Here is a 21092-nt window from a genome sequence, read left to right on the forward strand (position 1 = left end):
AGGGCCTTGGATTACCAACTGGTTTTCTCGTTAGACCAGGCAAGGCATGGAGAATCTCACCAAGTTCCCCTGTCATGGAGGGAAGAAAGAGGAGTCAAGCAAAGGAAGTCTTTAACATTTTTTAAAAGTGATGTCTGAAAATATTATAACAGGAGTACACGCCCAATGAAAAAGATTGAGAAAATCATAAAGCAGAAAATACTGCCCATATTCCCACCACTGGGAGACAAACATCACTACATTTTGGTATATTTCAGGCAAGTAGTTTTCTCTACACATTTCTCATCTTTGAGAGTCTTTCAACTGCTCATTGAAGAGAAGGCCTTGCACGTGCCAGGCAATGTGGATTCAGGAGCCAGTCCCAGCACCCACCGAGTTCATGAGCGTGAAGATGGGGAGGAAAGTAAGAGGCAATTACAAGAAAAGATGCTCACCATGCCATGGGAGCTCACGGCCAGCCAGGCCCACCACTCTGCTATTAGGCCTTGATTCCAACGTCCCATGATTAAAACTGATGCTGTGATGCACCATCTATCCTTATTTTTAAATAATAACATTTCATCTTTCCTGAAAATAGACTTTAAGCATTCTTACAGTAAGAAATATGGAGAACTAAAGGAAGATAATAAAAATCACTCATAATTCCAGAGATAACCATCATTTAAATGTTTAATCAGAACCAAACTTTCCAGAGGCAAATAGGTTAGAGCTCCAAAGCCCCCACTGGAAGAATCAAAATATATATTGTCCTATTAAAGACCCTGAGAAATCTGCCATAAAAAGGAAACTTGCCCAATGGCCAAAAAAGTGGGGTACGTGCACAAAACGGAACACTATAGTATCGCTATTTGGCAATAAAAAGAAATGAAGTGCTGACACATGCTACAATGTGGGCGCACCTCAAAAACATTTCACAAAGTGAAAAAAGCTAGACACAAAGACCAAATGCTATATGATTCCATTTTATAGGAAATATCCAGAAAAGGCAAATCCATAGAGACAGGAAGCATAGTAGTGATTGCCTGGATCTGGGGGAGTGACTGCAAATGGGCACGAGGTTTCTTTTCTGAATGACGGAAATGTTCTAAAATTAGACTGTGATGTTGCACAACTCCATAAATTTACTAAAAAAATCATTAAATTGTAAACTTAAAATTAAGTGAATTTGGGGGTATGTAAATCATAACTCAATAAAGCCATTTGTTAAAAAAAGGAACCCAGTTTAATTTTATCTAACATTCAAAGAACTAAGAGAATCTGACTTCCCACCCTCACCCCCCAAATTCTCTCTCCCTCTCCCTCATACACACCCACTCTTATGACCTCCCAACTTTCCCTTAACCAGACTGACAATTTCTTTCCTTTCCCCTATGAACAGTTATAATTTCATTTGGATCATACTTTATATTTTTTTATTCTTTTCTTTTTCATCTCTTACATACTGAGTACCTTCCTATGTCATTATTTTTCAAAAACATGATTTTGAATGGCTGAATGATATTCCATCATATAAGATATACCATGAATTATTGAAATCCCTGCTGTTGGATGTTACATTCTGTCCAGTTACTTTTATTTTATTATAAAACTGTGTTGTGACACCCATTTTTTTGATATGATAAGCTGTGTTGTGGTATACATTCCTGTACATAAATCCTTGTCATTGGCTCTGATTATCCCCTTCAACAGACTTCTAGAAATATAATCATTGCATCAAAGGATAAGTGAGTTTTTACAGCTGTTGATGCATGATGCCAAATTACCCTCTAAAATGCTGACCCAATTCACACCCCTTTTAGAAGGATGAGAGTGAGCCTATTACCATACTGTGCCAATACTGGGCATATCCCATCCCAAATCTTCGTTAATTTCATTGTTAATAATGTCTATAAAATTAGCCCCTGTGGGTTCTGTACTTTGCAAACATTGTCACATTGATCCTCACAACAATCACAGCTACGAATATTTGCACAGATGGGGAAACTGAGGCTCTAAGAGGTTAAGGACTTATCCACCTCCACTAAAGAGCAGAGCTGGGACTGGAACCCAGGTCTGAGGTCTGATCCACAGCTTTCATCCTTCCATCTCCCAAAGCATTCTTTCTCTGTTAGGGAGGTTGAGCACTTTCTTCTGTTTATTAGTCATTAATAAACTCACTCAGGAAATGTCTGTTCAGACTTTGCTCACCTGAAAACATTAGTCATTACTTTTTAACCCGACTTTGGAATTTATTTTGTAATTCTGTGGCGGTGACTCACTTCACACCTGCAGCTCAGCCCAGATATTCCCTGTCCTGTCCAATCCCATGGGATGTCCCATGGGCATCTCAATTTATCACCCCCCAACACCCACATATGGCTTCTCTTCCCATTCCTGTCCTCAGGAAAGGCTGCACCATCCACCCAGACACCCTCAAGGCCCTGGACATCTTCTCTCCTCACCCAGCAACTCAGCAAAACCTCTGGGCCCCACTTCCTACTCACCTGCAGAACCTGGCCTGTCTCCTTGGCCCCTAGTTAAGGTCTCTAACCCTCCCTGTGGGAGCAGCCTCACTGCTGGCCTCTCCCCCTCCAGTCCAGCCCAGCCAGGTCCCTCATCCCCTATCCATGGTCCACCACCTCTTCCTGAGACGCAAACCAGATCACAGCTGGTAAAGTCTTTCAGGGGCTCCGGGCGCTGGGATCTGTCTCCGGTCCTGCTTCCCAGCCCCCAGGCCCTCCCCAGCCACCTCTCTGGGACTGGCCACAAGCCTCAGTCTCTCATCCCTCTGTGACTTATCCCTGCAGTTCCCTCTGCTCCAACACTCCTGCCTCGCCCTCTCCTCCTTCTCCCAGGAGGCCTCAAGTCTCCCCTCAGTCATCATCCTCTAGAAGCCCTGCCCCTACTCCCTGTTGTTCCAGATCCACCATTGTCCTATTCACTGCCATCCCGCGCATCCAACCACAGGCTCACTAACAACAGGGGCTGTTGGATTCCCAGGTCGCCAGGTCCACACAGGAACTCAAAGGATTTGAATGACTAAGAGCAGCCCTGGGCCTGAACATAGGCTCCACACCACTTCCCATGGACCACTTACTGTGTGTCTGGGGGATAACAGACCACACCCAGAAAGCACCTAGGACAGGCCCGGCTCACAACAATGCTAGCTCAATAATTAACAGTACAATACTGCATCCATTCCCATCCAGCTCAACTTACCAACCCCTTCCCCCTGCTATGATGCCTATGCCATACCCCACCCCACCTCTAGTTGCAACAAACTTCCATAAATCTCAAGCATTTTCATCACCAGTCCTCTCCGTGTGACTTCACTCCTTCCCAGGCCCTCTCCACCACCCCAAATACCCCAGGGGGCCTCCCCACACCTCCTGCCTTCTGCATATCCCAGCCAAGGTACTCCTGCCCACACCCTCCAAGCAAGTCCCTTTCCAGCCATATCTACCAACTTCCAGTTCCCTTAAGGAACTGAGCCTCTGGGTCAACGGTGACTGAAATACTGCTCCCCACCGCAGCCAGCTAAAGTCTTAAACATCCCATGGGCATGTCCAGTTTGACCTCCTTTGACCTTCAACCTCACACCAGCCACAGTCCCACCCCAGAGCTAGCACCTCCAAGTCACTGCACTGGTAGAACCCTTGTCTGTGGACCCCCATGAATTCTTTTTTTTTTTTTTTTTTTTTTTTTTTTTGGTTTTTTTTTTTTTTTTTTTCCTTTGCTGTACACGGGCCTCTCACTGCTGTGGCCCCTCCCGTCGCGGAGCACAGGCTCCGGACACACAGGCCCCGCGGCCATGGCTCGCGGGCCCAGCCGCCCCGCGGCATGTGGGATCCTCCGGGATCGGGGCACGAACCCGTGTCCCCCGCATCGGCAGGCGGACTCCCAACCACTGCGCCACCAGGGAGGCCCCCCCCATGAATTCTGTTATCCCTCCCCCACCCACCGGTCTCAGCATTGGTATTCTGGGGGCAGCAGTCAGCAGACCTGCCCTCACAGCCAGGCTGCCACCCACTAACCCAGTCAAACTAGACTTCCACTTTTCAAATCCCTTTGTAATCATTCATCAAGCTAATAGTCCAAATCCACCTAAAGGCTATGAATACATGTGTTCTCCCACCTGTGTAGATTCTCAGGAAGGACATACCAGAAACTAGTAACAGAGGTGGTCTCTGGGGAGGGAGTCTGGGGCCCAGGAGTGGAGACAGACTTCCTTATCCCTGGAGATACTCTTGTATTCGTTTTTTTAACTATGTGCACATATTCCTTCACTCCCCTCCTCCAAACACGTGTGTATTATGCATGTGTGTTTATTACACATATATAATCCTACACTGGAAAGAGTGCACATAAGAGGGAGACTTACCACAGATTTTTTCTCTTTTTCATTTTCTCTACGTTTATCTAGAAAAGAAAGGAAATCAATTTTTTAACTTAGTTTTAAATAGCTCACTCTTGGGCTTCCCTGGTGGCGCAGTGGTTGAGAATCTGCCTGCCAATTCAGGGAACACGGGTTCGGGCCGTGGTCTGGGAGGATCCCACATGCCGCGGAGCAACTAGGCCCGTGAGCCACAACTACTGAGCCTGTGCGTCTGGAGCTTGGGCTCCGCAATGAGAGGCCACGACAGTGAGAGGCCCGCGCACCGCGATGAAGAGTGGCCCCCGCTTGCCACAACTAGAGAAGAAACGAAGACCCAACACAGCCAAAAATAAACAAATAATTTTTTTAAAAAATAGCTCACTTTGTCCTAATTTTCTAAGCCACGACAAAAACAGTAATTTTTATGCTTGCTCCCTGGCCTAAAAATGTTTTCCAGTGACACCTGGGACCCTCCCTAGGTGGACGGAGGCAGGCCCACCGCTGCTATCTATCTGTGTGACACTGAAACTGCCGCCGGGGTCCTGTTGGCACGTCAGGGCCCCAACTGTGCTTAGTATATTCTGCTTTCCATTTTCCACACATTTTATATTTATGATCCTCACTGATGGGTGCCCAGCTAGTTAAAACGCAGTGACCTCCACTGGTAGCTCCGGGGTAAGAGTGGTTGGCGGGTGGGCCACTGAAACCCAGGGGTGGGTTTCAGCACAGGACTCAGGCTTTTCCTGCAGGCCTGGGGCTGACATTGCGGCCCACCCACCCCACAGGGGTTCTCAGGTGCCACTGAACACCCCGAGGCCAAAGAACGCCAGAACTTGGCCACAACAGGGGCTCTCACTTCTGAAGGGGAGGGTTTCCACTCCCAGCGGGACAAAGAGCGCACCGAGCCTAACCCACCCACCGCTCGCCAGCATCTCCCCCAAGGCCAAAAGAATGGGCCCAGGAACCTTGGGGGAGGGGGGTTCTTTCCGCTCTTTTGAGGGCTCCCCAGCTCCGAACAAGAGCTGGGCCCGGAGCCCCAAGGCCCCACCCTCTCCCTGCCGGCTGGCGTCTGCGACACCAGCCCCGCCCCTCCCCCCAGGCCGACCGAGGAAATCCTGGCGCCTCGGAAAAGGGGTTTCGGGTTCAGGCAGGTTCCGCGATCTGAGGGGGCGCGGAGCGGGGCTGAGGGCCGCCTCCGGGACGCCAGCGAGGGGAACTGAGAGACGCGTTACCCCGAGGCCAGGCCCAACGCTGCGCCTTTGGCAATCCCGGGCTGGAGGCGGGGCTCCCGGGCCTGTCGCGGCGCAGCACCCACGAAGCCCAGCTCCGCAGCGGCCGCAGCAGCATCGCCCCGCGGGCGAATCCAGCGGGCCCAACCTTCCTCCCGGCACACTTCGGCGCGAGCGCGGCCCAGCGACTGGGCCCGCCTCCGCGCACCGCCTCCAGCCCCGCGCCCGCCCCGCCCTGCCGGCTCTTAAAGAGACCCCGTCTCATTTCACCCTGTCTCCGAGAAGGTGAGGGGTTCGCCCTTTGCAGCCTGGAAATCTTCCCGCCAACGAGACGCTGGCAGAATGAACCCATGATTTGGCAAGACTCGGGGCATGGGTGGCCAATAACACCAGCGACTGATTGGTTAATTAACTATTGGAGATTAGTTAATTGAGCATCTGTTGTATCCAGGCACCTGGCACGCAAGGTGTCATTTATTCTTCCCAACAACCGTATAGGTGGATATTCTCAATCCCATTCTCCGGGCTGAGCTGATCCTTGGAAATTTAGGTAACTCGTAAAAAGTGATCAGAAGCATTCATTAAGGGGGGGAGCTGGAATTCAAGCTCATCTATCTTGCTTCACAGCAGCACTCTTTCCTCTGAACTTTGACATTTCCAGGGTCTGGACTGTAAATATATTAGATCCTTCGGGAAGTTATTAAAAAACAAAAAAGACAACAGGCCCCAAATGGAGTCGCTTATGCTAAGCCCCACTCACCAAACCAAGACTTAATTATAGTTTTGGCTCTCCAGTCAATCAGGCTTCGTCTGATCAGCACTAGTTAGGTGACCTGCCTGATAGACCCCCTGCCATCCCCTAAAGAAAAGTAACCTTGCAATAACCAACTTCCTTGTTCTCGCTCCCTTCTGTCTATAAAAGTCTTTCATTTTGTACAGCTCTTCAGAGCTCCTTTCTATGTTAGATTGGGTGCGATACTGAGCAGGATCCTGTGGGGTTCCTGGGCACAAAAGCCTTTCTATGTGCCCCATCTCTTTGATTATAGGAAATAGGCTTCATTCAGCCTCTATGACCTTCCCTAAATTCTATCTGGCATATTCAAGCAGCTGCTAATTAGGGAAGGGAGGGGATGCAAGACAAAGGAGAAACAAACAGTCAAGAGAAACAATAAAAGAGAGAGAGAGAGAGAGAGAGAGAGAAACAATACTGCAGACTTCGGGCAAGGTCCTGGCTCCCCATCAAGCAATATACACAACAATATGTTTGAGCTGTTTTGCAGATACTGAAACCCCCATCAGATGGGAGAAGTCAATGGTTAAGGACGGTATGCTGCCCACAAGCACGCAGACCCCAGACACCTTGGAACCAGAAGGTTGATGATGCTGACTGCCACTTACCTCACCACCAACCAATCAGAAGAATGTCCAGGAGCTGATCACGCCCTCTTTGAACAATTACTGTAAACCTTCTGACTAACCTCTCCAAGCTGGGACACACAGTTTTGAGGGCATTAGTGTGCTGTGGCCCCCTTTGCCTGGCAAAGCAATAAAACTTTTCTACTTCACCCAAAACTCTGTCTCCGAGATTAATTTCGGTGGCAGGGTACAGAGGCCGGATTCAAGTTCAGATGCCACCGATTTGAATCCATTTTTGTTCAAATAAAATCTTAAAATTTTCAATATGCCTCAATTTATCTTTTAACAAAGGCACAACCAACGTTCCCACTGGACAGACGACTAGGGGGTGGGGAGAAGCTGGCTTGCTTGGCTCCCCTCTAGGTCTGAGGGAACGCTGCGCGCGAACCCTGGCTTTCCGCATAGCGGGGCCCACCAGTAGGTGGCGGCGGACAGGGTCTGGGTGGCTGCCGCATGTACCCTAGTGCGGGCCGAGGTGACCTGCGCATGCGCGCCGCGAAGGAGGGCCGCCTTCAAGAGCGGCTCGAGGCAGCAGCGGCCGTTGCAGCTGTGGCGCGAGGCCCGGCAGAGCGGTCCGCTGAGGAGGGGGACTGACGGAGAAGTGCTGCTTCTGGGTCTTTAGGCGAGATGCCGACGGTGAAGCTGAAACCGAAGCACCGGCCCTTCTGCTTCAGCGTGAAAGGCCAAGTGAAGATGCTGCGGCTGGTGAGGGCGGGGCCTCGGGGTGAGGGCCGGTGTCCCTGCGCGCTCCCCCGCAGGGAGGTAGGGCTGCAAAGCACGAAGCCAAGCCGATGCCCTGTCCTCTCTTTCAACCTTGTTGAACCTCTGTTAAGGCCTTCCTAGAGGCAAGGCATTTCGCTCTGCACCCTGAGGGTAGAAGGAGAGAAACAGGACGCTGTCCTCCCCCATCAGGGGCTTTACGGACCCACTCATAAAGCAAAATCCGCACACCTACATGAATGGCCCACACTTGGACCCACAAACCAGGTACCCAGGTTACCGGGGGAGGCAGCTGCAGTTGTACCACTCAGATGCCAACAAGATTAAAAACAAAAACAAAAGCACCGAGGGGTTTCAGTGGATGCTGTGTTTACTTGCTAGAACTCAGTAGTTTTGATGTGAGTGAGCTCAAGGCTGATACAGTCCAGAGCGAGGACGATGGAACTCCTGGTTCCTGGGGTGTCAGACATGCCAGGAGCATTGCAGCCAGTTCTGGCAGAGGTTGGGAGAGAATGCGTCGTCATTTGGAGGAAGGCGACCTGGCTAGTTAGAGAAGTGGAAATTATCATAAGAGAATATGTTGAAGGAATTCAAGAAGAGAAAAGGGGAAGGAAAAAAATAATTCTTAAAATTTAAAGAGGCGACATATAAGGAGAGGAGGTGGAAAGTGAAAGGTTACAGGGAAACAGTCCTGCTTATTATGAGGAAGAAATTTTTTTATTGGGAAAGTTGCCAAAATTAAGTGGCCACTTGGGAAGGCAGTACATTCCCAGACAGAAAAGGTAGCAGGCGCAGACGAGCACTTAGCATGTTGTGATGGCGATTTCAGCTTCCGGTGAGTGGGCAGAACAAACTGCGTGCAAGGTCCTTCTCACACCGAAGTCTGTGATTCTGAGAAATAACTATGACGTAATGCAAGTCAGAACGCATGAAAGAAGTTGGGAAAACTACTCTGGAGTTCAAAAAACGGAGAGATTAGCTTGGGTTGGCAGTAAATAATCAGGAAAGAAGGGACCTGAGGGTCTGGGGTTTTATGCCAGGTACTGAAAGCTTTGGAACACTGGAGGAGACATGGGATTTTGTGAGAAAGGTTCCATTTTTAAAAATATAATTATAAATCTTCATTATCATTCGTATATGCTTCAAAGTATTCTATAGTGTGAATGAAACACATTTATCATTCCTCTATTTCTGGTTTGATAGTCTCCAGAAAGGTTTCATTTTTGATATATTAATTCCCTCAACAAAATTTTGAACATTTAATGTATTCCCAGCCCTGAGTTAGGACTTGAAACAACAAAGACACCCAAGACAAAAGTCCCTGACTATGGAGTCTTTCAGTATAGTCAGAGAGAGGCACACAAGCAGATAGCTGTGATGTGTGACAGGATGAAGTTAGAGCACAGAGTGAGGCATCTAACCAAGGAGGTGTCAGGAAACTTCCTAGGGGGACATTGGGTAGGGTTTAAGGGACAGCCACCTGAGCAAAGGCGTGGAGGCCAAAAAAAAAAAAAAAAACCCAGCATGATTTATGAGCAAACCATAAGAAGTTGAGTTTTGCCTTATTTTTTTCAGCCAACAGATATTTATTGAAAGCCTGCCATGTGCCAGGCACTGTTCCAGGCTCTTGAGAGATATCAGGGGACAAAGCAAAGATCCCTGTCCACATGGAGTTTACATATTGGGGTGAGAGGGCAGGGAAGACAAACAAACAAACAAACAATAAATAAATAAAAAATAAATAAAAAATGAATGAATGAATGAATGAATGAATGGTGTAATAGTCTAAAAGGGGGTAAGTGCTGTGGTACAAGAGAAAACTAAAGCCAGGTAAGAGAGTGTAAGGGAAGGTAGGGTTGGAGAGGAAGATTGCAGGAATAGAATGGTCAAGTTAGGCCTTGTTGAGGTGACTTCTGAGCAAAGCGTTGAGTAAGATGAGGGAGTTAAGCTATGAATATCTGAAGGAAGAGTGTTTTAGGCAAAGGAAAATCGAGTACAATGGCCCTATGGCAGGAATGTACCTGAAGGGTTCAAGGAAAAGCAAGGAAGCCAGTATAGCGGGAGTGGACTGACATAGGGACACAGTGGGAGATGAAGAAGGTTTTGAGTAAAGTTGTATATGATCTGACTAACATTTTTAAAAACTACACCAGCTGATATGTTGACAATAGATTGGGAGGTGGGGGCTGGTGGGGACAGGAGGTTTCCTGCAGAGGCAAGGGTAGAAAAAAAGGAGATGAGTTGGGGCTATTGCAGTAATCTGGGCAAGAGATGATAGTGGCTCAGACCAGGTTGTTAGCAGAGTAGGCTATAAGAAATGATCACATTTCGGATGTATTTTGAAAGTAACCCCAACAAGATTTGCTGATGAACCAGATGCGGTGCGAGAGAGAGAGGAGTCCAACATCACTCCAAAGTTTTTGGCCTAAGCAGCTGGAAGAATGGAGTTGCCATCCACTGAAAGCCTGTGGGTGAAGTAAATGTAGGCAGAGGATCAGAAGTTCAATTTTGGATTTCACTTTAGAGATGTCTATTAGACATCCAAGTGGCAATACTGAACAGGCATTTGGAACATACAAGACTGGATTTTAGGAGAGATTGGCACTGCAGAAATAGAAGTATTTAAAGTCACAAGACTGATGAGATCATCAAGAGATGAGTGTACATAGAGCGGAGAAGAGGACCATGGATGGAGCCCCAGAACACTTCAACATTAAGAGATTGGGGAGGAACTTCCCTGGTGGCGCAGTAGAGAAAGCCCGTGCGCAGCCAAAAATATAAATAAATTAATTTTTTTAAAAAAGGGATTGGGTAGAGGAGGAAGAACCAGCGAAGAAGAATGAGAAAGCACAATTAGGGAGGTAGGAGAAACTAAAAGTATGGTGTCCTAGAAGCCAAATGAAAACTTTATGGAATGACCAACTGTGTCAAATACTGATGACAGTTCAAGTAAGGTGAGGACTGAGAATTGAACATTGGAATTATCCTGTGGATAAATTGTGAACAACTCTTTGCTAGAGAAGTAGACAGGAGCTGAGTCATGGAAGACTTTGAATACCATGGTGAAGGTAGACTGTATTCTAAAAACCATGGGGAGGGCTTCCCTGGTGGCGCAGTGGTTGAGAGTCCGCCTGCCAAGGCAGGGAACACGGGTTCGTGCCCCGGTCCGGGAGGATCCCACATGCCGCGGAGCGGCTGGGCCCGTGAGCCATGGCCGCTGGGCCTGCGCGTCCGGAGCCTGTGCTCCGCAACGGGAGGGGCCGCAGCGGTGAGAGGCCCGCGTAACGCCAAAAAAATAAATAAATAAAAAATAAAAACCATGGGGAGCCATTGAAGGGTTTTAAATAGGTGAAGAATTGCACACATTTTTATTTTAGAAATTTTACTGTAGTATCTTTGTCACGGTAATTCAAGGAAAATATACTGAAGGGCAGTAGTTTTAGGGACAAAGTGGATTCCCAAAATGCTTAGGCATTAAGTCAGCAGGACCCGATGATTGGTCAGTTGTGAGGAGTAAGCTGGAGCAGTGATCTTAGGTTTCCAGGGGCAGGTGAAAAGATAGATGGTCATATCACCAATTAAGATAGTGAATACAGGAGGAAGGAGCAAGGTGACAGTTTTGCACACGGTGAATTAAAGATTCTAAATGGCTATTTCTGTGTGAGATGTTGAGGATAGACCTGGGACAGAGACCCAGATTTGTTGAGTGGGTTGTGGACAGAATCTAAAGGAATGCCATCATTTTAAAGAGATGGGCAAAAGGAAAGCCCACCAAGAGAATAGTTTCAGAGGTATAAGAACTAGAAAAGGTGACATGGGAGCCAAGGAGTGGAAAAGTAGGAAAAAGCCAATGGCAAATAAGTCATGGGGGTCCAGTAGGATAAGGATTGGAAAATGTTTGTTAAATTTAGTAATTTTGCAATCATTGATGATCTTGGCAAAAGCAGTCTACATAGAGTGGTGAAGAAATGTTTGAGGTATTAGTGGAATACTTAAAAGCTAACTGAAAACAAAGGCCAGGAGTTAGGAAAGATATGAGCTGTTAGTATGGATTAGGGGAGAACCCAGTGTGACTGAAAGCATGGGAACTGTTAAGAAAATGGATTAATCACCAGTGCCAAATTCCAAGGTTACAGAAGATGGGGACTGAAAAAGTGACCCTTGATTTCATAACCCATGAACTCAAGACCCTGGTTCAGTAGAGTAAATGAAGTGATTTGAGATGACATGTTGCTGATCGTAATTATATTAATTATAAAGAATGAGTTATTTAGTAACTAGTTACATTTACTGTGTAAGCAAACTGACCAATTTAGAAGTTTAAAGGTAAACTACTTTTACACTAATAAAGTAATTGAAAGAATTATGAATAAGTAGCCTATATAGATCTAAGGTTAAAAAGAGAATGTGGATGCTGACAGACTGATCATAAAAGTCTAGCCACGGAAGAGTCTTGACAAAACCATTTTCCAAGAACACAGAGACTTTGGATAGAGCTGTATCTCCTAAGAACATCATGACATTGACAGACTCTCAGCTTATTTTTTCCTTTAAGTCACTTTTCATTTCTGTTTTCTATATCTTCATTTGGAAATGAGGAAATTGGATTAGATTAATAATCTTCAAGGGTTTTTTTTCCACTTAAGTTTTGTTAATTCTGATTGCATTATGTTTAGATAAGAGGAAGTGTGTTAAAAAGCGAAGCATCAGAATTGTTGGGGTTTTTTTTTCCTTTTCTTCCTCACAGGATTCTTTAGAGAATTGTTTTTCTCTGACAATTTGTTTTCAACCTTCCTCCCCAGCATTTTTCATGGCAACATTCTAAGTTTAAATTTGACAGCAGATTCCAGATTGTTAAGAGTTAAGGAGTGATGAGTGGATGATAAGGAATTATATCAGCCAGTATACAGAATTTTTTGAGAAGCATTACAGGGAGAAGTAGAAAATGGGAATTTCTGTGGGGAGCAGGGTGAAAGGAAGGTATGTGTGTTTTAAGAGAAGATAACCTTAGATATGTTTAGAGGATGATGAGGAAAGGAACTAGTGGAGGAGGAGAGATTGAAGGTACGAGAGGGAAAAGGAGATATTTAGTGGAAAAAGATCAAGGGAACAGATGTGGGAAGTGATGGTATTAGGTATACAAGTGGAGCAATTAATTAGACTTAAAACAGAGAGGGATACCTAGTTCTCTAAAACACGAAAAGACATCAACATCCATACATTTTAGTCTTCCTCTTTTAGATGTGTGTGTATATGGAAGAAACCCATTTATTTCGTTATTTTAGAAATGATCATTTTTACAGCTTAAACTTGTATTCAATAATCACTGAATAAATCATGTTTTTTTTCCTTTCATGTTTTTTTATAGGCGCTAACTGTGACATCTATGACCCTTTTTATCATCGCACAAGCCCCAGAGCCATACATTGTTGTCACTGGATTTGAAGTCACTGATACTTTCTTTTTCATAGTTTTATATATACTCAGACTTAATCGATTCATTGACTGTATATTTCGGCCTTTGCTTGTAAGTGTTCAGTTTCACTGTTAAACTTAACTACTTTTTCCTGCCATAGAGAGACATTTTAATAAACTCTGTTCTTTAGTTTTCTTAAGCCTTTAAGGAATCTCTGACAGGCTTAGGAAGGAGGAACTCCACCCACTGCTAATGTGCTCTGGAGAGATTCTCAGGGAACCAGCGCAGCCACGGAGCATAAATTCTCCTCTGAGCTCTATCTATCAGTAGATGTGGCTGACCTTTCAGACCTTTCTTTCTAAGGAGAATTCACGTAGGTGTAGATCTTCAAAAGAAATTTAAATTTAAGATCATGGTTAATGAAATTATACAGCATTCTTAATCTTTACCTCCTTTTTAAATGCATGTTGATATGACCTCAAAATTGGGGAATAGAAATGGAGACAGATACACAAGTATCTACATCTTACACATCCCTGATCACTAAATGGAAAATCAAAATAATTTAGAGGCTAAAGCACAACATTTTCTTACTTCAAAATGTCTGTAATCATTAATGCTACATAATTTTTAACTCATCTTGTAGAACCTTATTTAGTAGCATATGGACTTTACCTGCCATACTCACAGCATTAGGAATAACTGCCCAGTGGAATGCCCAGGTGGTCTGGAAACTTTCAAAATAGGCAAGTTGAAGATACTAACTAAGGGATACTTGGCCCTTCAGCCTGGACCATAAGCTGGTTCTAGGAAGAACTGAGTGACTTCACTGCTCCTCTTTCAAGTCTTAGCCCCAGAATCCTATCTCCATAGGTCTCCTTTCTGAGACCCCTACTGCCCTTCCACCCTTTGGCTGGACTGGTAGCAGCATTTGTCTCATCCTCTTGGATTCCAGAGTGCTGATATCCAAGCTAATAACCCGTATTAAGAAGAGAGGACTTTAGAGCTATTCTCAAGCCATAAGCATCCCTTAAAGTGGTGCCTTCTGGAACCACTTTTGAAGACCAATGATGAGCATTTCAGACTAATCACAAGCTGAGAAAGCCCCCAAAGTGGAAAGCTGGGAAATAGATAGGATCTTCATGGCATCTCTCCAAAATCCTCCTTGACCTACACTTTGGAGCTGGACCTGACTGAAGTATAAGGTCTGGGACAAGAGACTACAAAGCCTTCCTCAGTTGGCCCTCAGGGTACGTAAATGTGGCAGAAAGGACTAAGCTAAATTATCCCAAGGATTTCTTCAAGGAGATGATGAACATGGTCCACATCCTGTTAATCTTGTACCCAAAAAGTCATATAGTTGCTCTTCACACTCTGCTTTTCCAAAGTTAATGAAACTAACACATTTTAGCATTTATTTCTCCTCAAACTGTAGTAATTCTCTGGAGCTTCTTACACGTCCCAGTAATAAACTTGGAGTCCTAAAGTTAACAGAACACACTGAGAAGGAGCGTGGCCTATGTATAGCACACTGAAAGTAGTCTCCAAATCTCTGAGGCTCACACTTGGCTGATACTGTACTCTTAGAAATGGTGCTATATTGGTCAACTAAGTTATTACTCCATCATGAAACCCAGATTCCTCTCTGCTCTTGATCTCATGAAATCATTTATTCAACAAATATTAAGTATCTGCTAATCCCAGATTCTATACTAGCTTCTTTGATAAAACAAGACACAAATCCTGCACCTGAGAAACTTTCAATGTGGCCAGAAAGTCAGATAGGTGAGCAATCCAGTATAACAGGTGCTGTGATAGGTGTATACCCACATGGTATGGAAGGGAAGGGGACCAAGTCATAACAGGCTTGCCTGAGGAAAACTACGCCTGCGTTGAGGGCTGGAGGATGAAAAGTTAGCCAACTGATATGGGGCTGAGAGAGCTTTCCCAGTACAGGGAGCAGTGTGTGTGAGGGTCTAGGGGAAGAAAGAGCTGGACCCTCAAGGACCTGCAGGAGTTCTGAGTGGCTGTGAAGAAGAGAGGGGCAAGAGTGGAGGTTTGAAAGGCAGTAGGAGGTCAGAGCATGCAAGGCTTTTGAATGCCCTGAGTTTTAATCCAAAGGCCGCTGGAAGCTTTGGGAGGTTTTTAAGTAGGAGAGTGACATGATTAGCTCATATCTGAGGAGATCGCTGGTGGCAGTGTCGATAACGGCTTGAAGAGGAGCAAAACTAGAGGTAGGTCTCAGAGACTGCTTAACAGTCTCTTATCATAATCCAGACATGCAAATGAGAAAGGCCTAAATTAAGGTTAAAATGGTAGCTGGTGAAAAAAAGTGTTGATGAAAACTGATAGGACTGGGTAACAGGAAACTCAAGGATAGCTGCCATTTAAAGAACTGTCTTAAGAGGGTAATGAGACAGGAACTATAGGAGGAAGGACAGCTTTAAGGAAGGGCCAAGGAGAGTGGTATGTAATGAGTTCAGTTTGAGAAATAGAAGGTTTTAGTTGCTTATGGGGTATTCAGATGGAAATGTTCAGGTCTGAAGCTTAGGAGAGAGAAGTCAGAGCTGCAGCTTTGGGAGTCATCACCTCGTGATGGTAAATGAGCTCTGGGAAAATGGCTCGGAGGGACAGTAGAGCAAGATAAGGCAAGACTGAGAAATACCAACATCTGGCGTGAAAAGGAGGAGTGGTCTGAGAAGGACAGGAGAGGACCCAAGGGAGACCCATGTCCCAGAAGCCAAGAGAGGAGAGCATTTCAAGAAGAAAGAAGTGGTGAATAATGTCACAGGTAAAGGAAGAAAGCCCAGAAAAAAAAAAAAATCTATATTCACTGACTGTATTAATAGAGGCCCCCAGTGACCTTTCCCAGAGTGGTTTGCCTTGAATGGACAGGTGACAGTAAAGCAGTGGGATTGTTAGACTAAGCAGGGAAGGACACAGCTGTAACTAGAGGGGCCACCACTGAGTTGAGGAAACCTGGCCAGCGACAAAGGAGGGTAATAAACAGTGAGGTCCCAGCAGAGTGGTTGACGGGAATGGGGCCAGAGCACGGCTGGAGAAGTTGTCTGTGGTTCTAACAAAAGTGAAGGACACAAAGATGGCTGAAGATTCCAATTAATCTGTAGGTGGGGAAAAGGTAACCTGTAAATACTTCTATCTGATGGCCACTGTCTTCACTGATTAGGAAAGAGCTTGGTTGTCTGCACACAGATTTGTGATATGTGTCGTTGTCCCAAAGTTGCAGTAACTAACACAGTTTGTAGAGCAGGCTTCCTCAGTTCCCCTCAAGTGCTCCAGTGACAGAAAACACACAAAGTGAGCCAACCCAGGGCTTTGTGGTGATATGTAAGTACAGGCTCAAAATTTCTGTGAAATCTCCATTTTTGTAATTAAATTTATATTCTACTCCATGGCATACTGATGTTTGGTTTTAAAAGAAAAGCAATGCTTTCAACCACCATTAAGGATCGCTGATGTTCTGGGACAGGTGCAACCTTTTTTTCCCCCCCTGTGATTCTCTGCGCTCCCTAGAACACCATTTTTATCTGAAGCCATTCATATACACTTAGCTGAATGACTAACAGGAGGCAGGGCTGCCTGTCTGAGGCAGAGGTGTGGTCTATTGCCTTGAAGCGGAGCAAAATACCCAGCGCAGAGGAGCACTAACCTAGAACTCAATATCTCCTGCTAATGAGGACTTTTTTTCTGCCTGAATGTATCTAAGCTTACCCTGTCCCTGTTGAACCTCTTCCTATTTTCTTTGTAATAACTACTTTTCTAAGTTTCCAGAGTTTTGAAGTTTGATATTTCTGTGTTAACAATTCCTTCTTGCTACCGTTATCTGCAAATATACATAAACTTTTCCAGAATAAAGACAATTTAACTTTCCCCCAGTTTACATCCATTCAAGATGTAAGTTGCACCTCTTAAAGCCACAGTTCAGAATGAAAATGCATCATTTCAAGAAATTATTAAATGAATGAGCTACATCATCAAAAAATAATTGCATAATTGGCCAGCTGTTGCATACAGATATGTGGGAGCTTTTTCCTGAAAATTACCACTTTCTCCAGCTCTGTTTTATGAATTGCATTTGGAGTAACATTCTAAAGTTGTTTATTTTATGCTGTAGAGTACTCCACACTTTCTCTTAGATTATTAAAATTGAGCATCCTGACTTCCCAGTGTACCATTCTACTTTAAATGTTCTGCATAATACATCATCCACTCCTAACCAGATGAGTTCTCCCTCCAACTACATTTAAATTAAAAAGACATAAGCCTGTTAAGGAGTTAAATGATTGGTGTATCATAGGTTAAGAGACCCATTAGGCATCATTATAGGCCAAATACAATATATGTGTCATTTTACTGCAGCAGTTTGATTTCCTAAAACTAAATAAAACTATTTAAACTAAATAACTTTGTTTTAATAAAATGGAACTTTCGAAATCTTTAGGGAGCTGATTCATTTTGTTGGTGATCTTCATGTAAAGCTGACCTTTCTATTCTGTGTTTTCAGGATATTATCAACTCAGTGGTTACAGCAGTATTCATGATAGTTATATCTGTGTTGGCACTGATCCCAGAAACCACAACATATATAGTCCTTGGAGGGGTAAGTGGAGGTCTTTCTGGTTTCTTCCTTCAGGTTTGATCAGAATTCAAATATACTTGAAAAATAAATACAAGAACAGAAAGCTAGACTCTATTCATCCTGAGGCTTCTATGCCAGTACACAGTACCTAATGGCTTAATACTTTTGTGTATGAACACGTGCCCTGATTAATGTCAAGGAATATGATTTCACACTAAAATTGAAGTTAACCAAATAAAGAGATTCCTCCATATTTCTCATAGATATGTAGGGCTAGACTAGACTGAGAAAAGCTACTGGAATCAGTTACAGTACTGAACTCTCAGAAACCTGATGTCAAGAAAAAAACAAACCATGGATGAATTTCAGAGCTCTCCCTTTTCAAGAAAAGGATACATCCCACTTGCTAAGGTGAGACAGACTGTTCTGAGCTCAGTTATTTCTTGTCCAGATCCTGCTTCAGACGGAATTTAATAGAGGATGTGTCATCGTAAGGGAATGGTGGTAGGAAGCCTTGTAACTAAAGGATTATTTTGAACACTGCTTGAAGAGAAGCAAATCAGTTTAATTTGGAAGGCAAGCCAAAACAAACGAAGAGTCAAGTAATTTAGTTAAAGTTCCATCTGATATTCTTCTTAGATTTCTTATAGGGGGTTCAAAATCATTTGGCTTTTCTAGGTTCTGATTTAGAGAAGTGAATTATTAAGTTCTTCTTAAATACATCTCCCTCCTACTTCCTTGTCTTTTCATAGTATGGGCCACTTAGGAGAACTGGCCACATATGTCAGAATCCATGGCTTTTCAACTCCTTCATTAGGCCCAAAGCAACTTCACAAGGGATGGGAATTACTCTAGAAATGACATAGTGCTGTAATAGCAATTTCTCCTAGTTGTCTTTAAAGATAATTATGGAGAAAGGGGAATGAGGCATAGGGTTTACTTTCACTCACTTATTTACTCATTCACTCATTGATTCATTCTTTAAGTGCACTTCGGTAGGTGCTGACAAAGTATACAGCCACAAGCCACAGTTGGCTGTTGAGCACTGGAAATGTGGCCGGTCTGAATTGAGATGAGCTGTAAGTGTAAAATACACACTGGATTTCAAAGACTTACTATCCCCAAAAGAGAGTGTAGAATTTATAATTTTATTATATTGATGACATGTTAAAATTACATTCTTTTTTTTTTTTTTTTTTTTCGGTATGCAGGCCTCTCACTGTTGTGGCCTCTCCCGTTGCGGAGCACAGGCTCCGGACGCGCAGGCTCCGGACGCGCAGGCTCAGCGGCCATGGCTCACGGGCCCAGCCGCTCCGCGGCACATGGGATCCTCCCAGACCGGGGCACGAACCCGCATCCCCTGCATCGGCAGGCGGACTCTCAACCACTGCGCCACCAGGGAGGCCCTAAAATTACATTCTTTTGGATGTATTAGGCTAAATAAAATATATTATTAAAATTAATTTCACTTGTTTTTTCTTTACTTTTTAATGTGGCAATTAGAAAATTTTAAATTAATTATGTGGCTTACATTGGTGACTCACATTATATTTCATTTAGACAGCTCTGGACTAGAATGTGAGCCCTATCCTCAAGTTGCTTAGAGCCTAATACAGGAGACAAAAGTGCAAACAGCTGTGTCTGGGCTGTTAACAGAGTACTGTGGGGCACAGAGAAGAGGAAGCAGCTACTTCTCTCCAGCAGTGGAATTGTGGTTTGCCAGAACTAAAGGGGAGGAAACGGGGATGGTTCCAAGTGGAGGAACCAGCAACATGCTGTGTACCAGAGTCATGAAAGCACCAGTAGGAGGTACTTATCGTGGTCAGAACCTAGGAAGCTGCGTTTGAGATTCAGGATGGAAAAGGGACAGTGTCTTAAGCCAGAAAGCCAGATTTCTTGGCAGTTGGATGGAGCTGGTGAAATAACACTGACATCCCATTTCTCCAGCCCCGGCACCAGTTCTCAAATAGCCATCAGAGTACCTAAAGACCAAGTTCTAGTTTATTCCCTTTACTTCAGTTTGTTTTCCTGAGGCCTATTTAGAATCCCACTCCTTAAGTGGATGTAGCCCACTTAAGTAGCCCAGCCTTTGAGAGTTCACTTTGGGTCATCTTATCACTCCAGTTCTCCAAATCTCTTATCACAGCTACTATCACCATGGTTAAAGCTTGCGCTGGTGTTAACCTGACCTTTTCTCCAGTACAGTTTGCAATAGAAAGTCAAACAGTTGATCATTGGGTATAGAAATGTTGATTAGTAACTAAATATCACCGGCAGGGCTTTAAACAGTATATCCAGGAGCCAGTCAAGAGATCCAGACAAGTATTTGTTTCAGAGCCCACACCACCTCAATATTGTTTCTGCTCACTTATATTATCTTTCCCTTTCTCTAGGAAGGTACTGGGAAAACTTGGGAATGAGAAGAAAATGATCTCTGAAGTCTCTTCCCATTTTACTATTAAGTGACAGCGTAGGGAGCAATCCTGGTGCCCTCGCAGGAGAGGAAGCCAGTGGGCAGACCACTTAAAACCTGTGTGACCATGGCCACAGCAGTGACACTGTGTCTTTGTTTCAGGTGTTTGGACTCCTGGCCTCGGTGGTCTGTATTGCCGACGCGGCCCTTATTTACCGGAAGCTGCTATTTAATCCAAGTGGTCCTTGTCAGAAAAGTGCTGTTCATGACAAACTATAAGTTTTGTAAATTTATATTCCTTTTTAGTTGATGCTAATTATTAAACGTATCTCTTTATTCTAACACATATTTTCTGCAGTTCTCATTTTAATCTCTATATGGGAGCTAGAAGAAGACACTTAGGAACTGTGGGCCCAGCGCTGTAACTTCCAAGGGAGCGCTCGAGCGCCTGAATCTTATGGGATCTGGTTTTCCCGTTCCTGGGCCCGGGAGGCAGAGGAGAAAGCGCCGCGAGCGCCCGAAATGGTCTTCAGAGCCCGCTCCCCGGCTGGCTGGCAGCACGGAGGTGGTGGCGCTGAGGGGACCTTGAGTTCCCAGGCTAGGCGGCGGCGTCGCATCCCAGTGGCTACGAGGGCGGCTGAAGGGCTTGGTTTGTCGGCCGGCAGCCAGAGCTGAGTGCGCGCGAGGGAGAGCCGGCCGCCGCCGTGCAGGCTCAGAGCCGAGGGGCCCGTCAGACACCACCAGGCCCGGGGGTCCACCATGAATCCTGAAGACGACAACGCACGTTCGGGGGACTCGAAATCCGGGGGGCGTCCCTCCCGCTCAGTAAACGTCGCCCGTGCGGCGCATCCCGAGCGCTCGGCGCCATCCGCAAGCTCGGTGCGGGACACCAGCGCGGCGCCCTCAGCATCCCGGGGGCGCACTGCACCCACACTCAAGCCCAC

General features: G+C 45.2%; 2 protein-coding genes across 5 annotated transcripts in view; one reads left to right on the forward strand and one right to left on the reverse strand.

Annotated features, from left to right (window-relative positions):
* The window catches only part of TK2 (thymidine kinase 2), a 30767-nt gene extending 25021 nt beyond the window's left edge, over positions 1-5746 (reverse strand). For all 3 annotated transcript variants that reach the window (XR_009530584.1, XM_060083504.1, XM_060083503.1), the window contains exons 1-2: positions 5587-5746; positions 4361-4398 (exon numbers count right to left, since the gene is read on the reverse strand). Coding sequence is in view for 2 of the 3 variants with exons in the window: in XM_060083504.1 (XP_059939487.1) it covers positions 4361-4398; positions 5587-5701 (153 nt within the window). In the remaining variant the exon portion in view is untranslated. The remainder of the gene's footprint in view (positions 1-4360; positions 4399-5586) is intronic.
* A 1762-nt stretch (positions 5747-7508) lies between these two features.
* On the forward strand, positions 7509-20427 carry CKLF (chemokine like factor). Of its 2 annotated transcripts, none has more exons than XM_060084201.1 (4): positions 7509-7704; positions 13088-13246; positions 17661-17756; positions 20311-20427. In XM_060084201.1, the coding sequence occupies exons 1-4, from the start codon at positions 7627-7629 to the stop codon at positions 20425-20427; spliced, it is 450 nt and encodes a 149-aa protein (XP_059940184.1). In that variant the 5' UTR covers positions 7509-7626. The 2 variants fall into 2 exon arrangements, with proteins under 2 accessions (XP_059940184.1, XP_059940185.1); XM_060084202.1 differs by lacking the exon at positions 20311-20427 and adding an exon at positions 17999-18121.
* The last annotated feature ends 665 nt before the right edge of the window (positions 20428-21092 follow it).

This window comes from Mesoplodon densirostris, chromosome 19 (assembly GCF_025265405.1).
Source record: "Mesoplodon densirostris isolate mMesDen1 chromosome 19, mMesDen1 primary haplotype, whole genome shotgun sequence".
NCBI classification, from domain to species: domain Eukaryota; kingdom Metazoa; phylum Chordata; class Mammalia; order Artiodactyla; family Ziphiidae; genus Mesoplodon; species Mesoplodon densirostris.

Excerpts from the sequence above, each read along its gene's own strand:
- CKLF (XM_060084201.1), top strand. The coding sequence starts at position 7,627 with ATGCCGACGGTGAAGCTGAAACCGAAGCACCGGCCCTTCTGCTTCAGC. Across the intron at positions 7,705-13,087 it reads AAGTGAAGATGCTGCGGCTG|GCGCTAACTGTGACATCTAT; the intron begins GTGAGGGCGGGG and ends GTTTTTTTATAG. Across the intron at positions 17,757-20,310 it reads CATATATAGTCCTTGGAGGG|GTGTTTGGACTCCTGGCCTC; the intron begins GTAAGTGGAGGT and ends TCTTTGTTTCAG.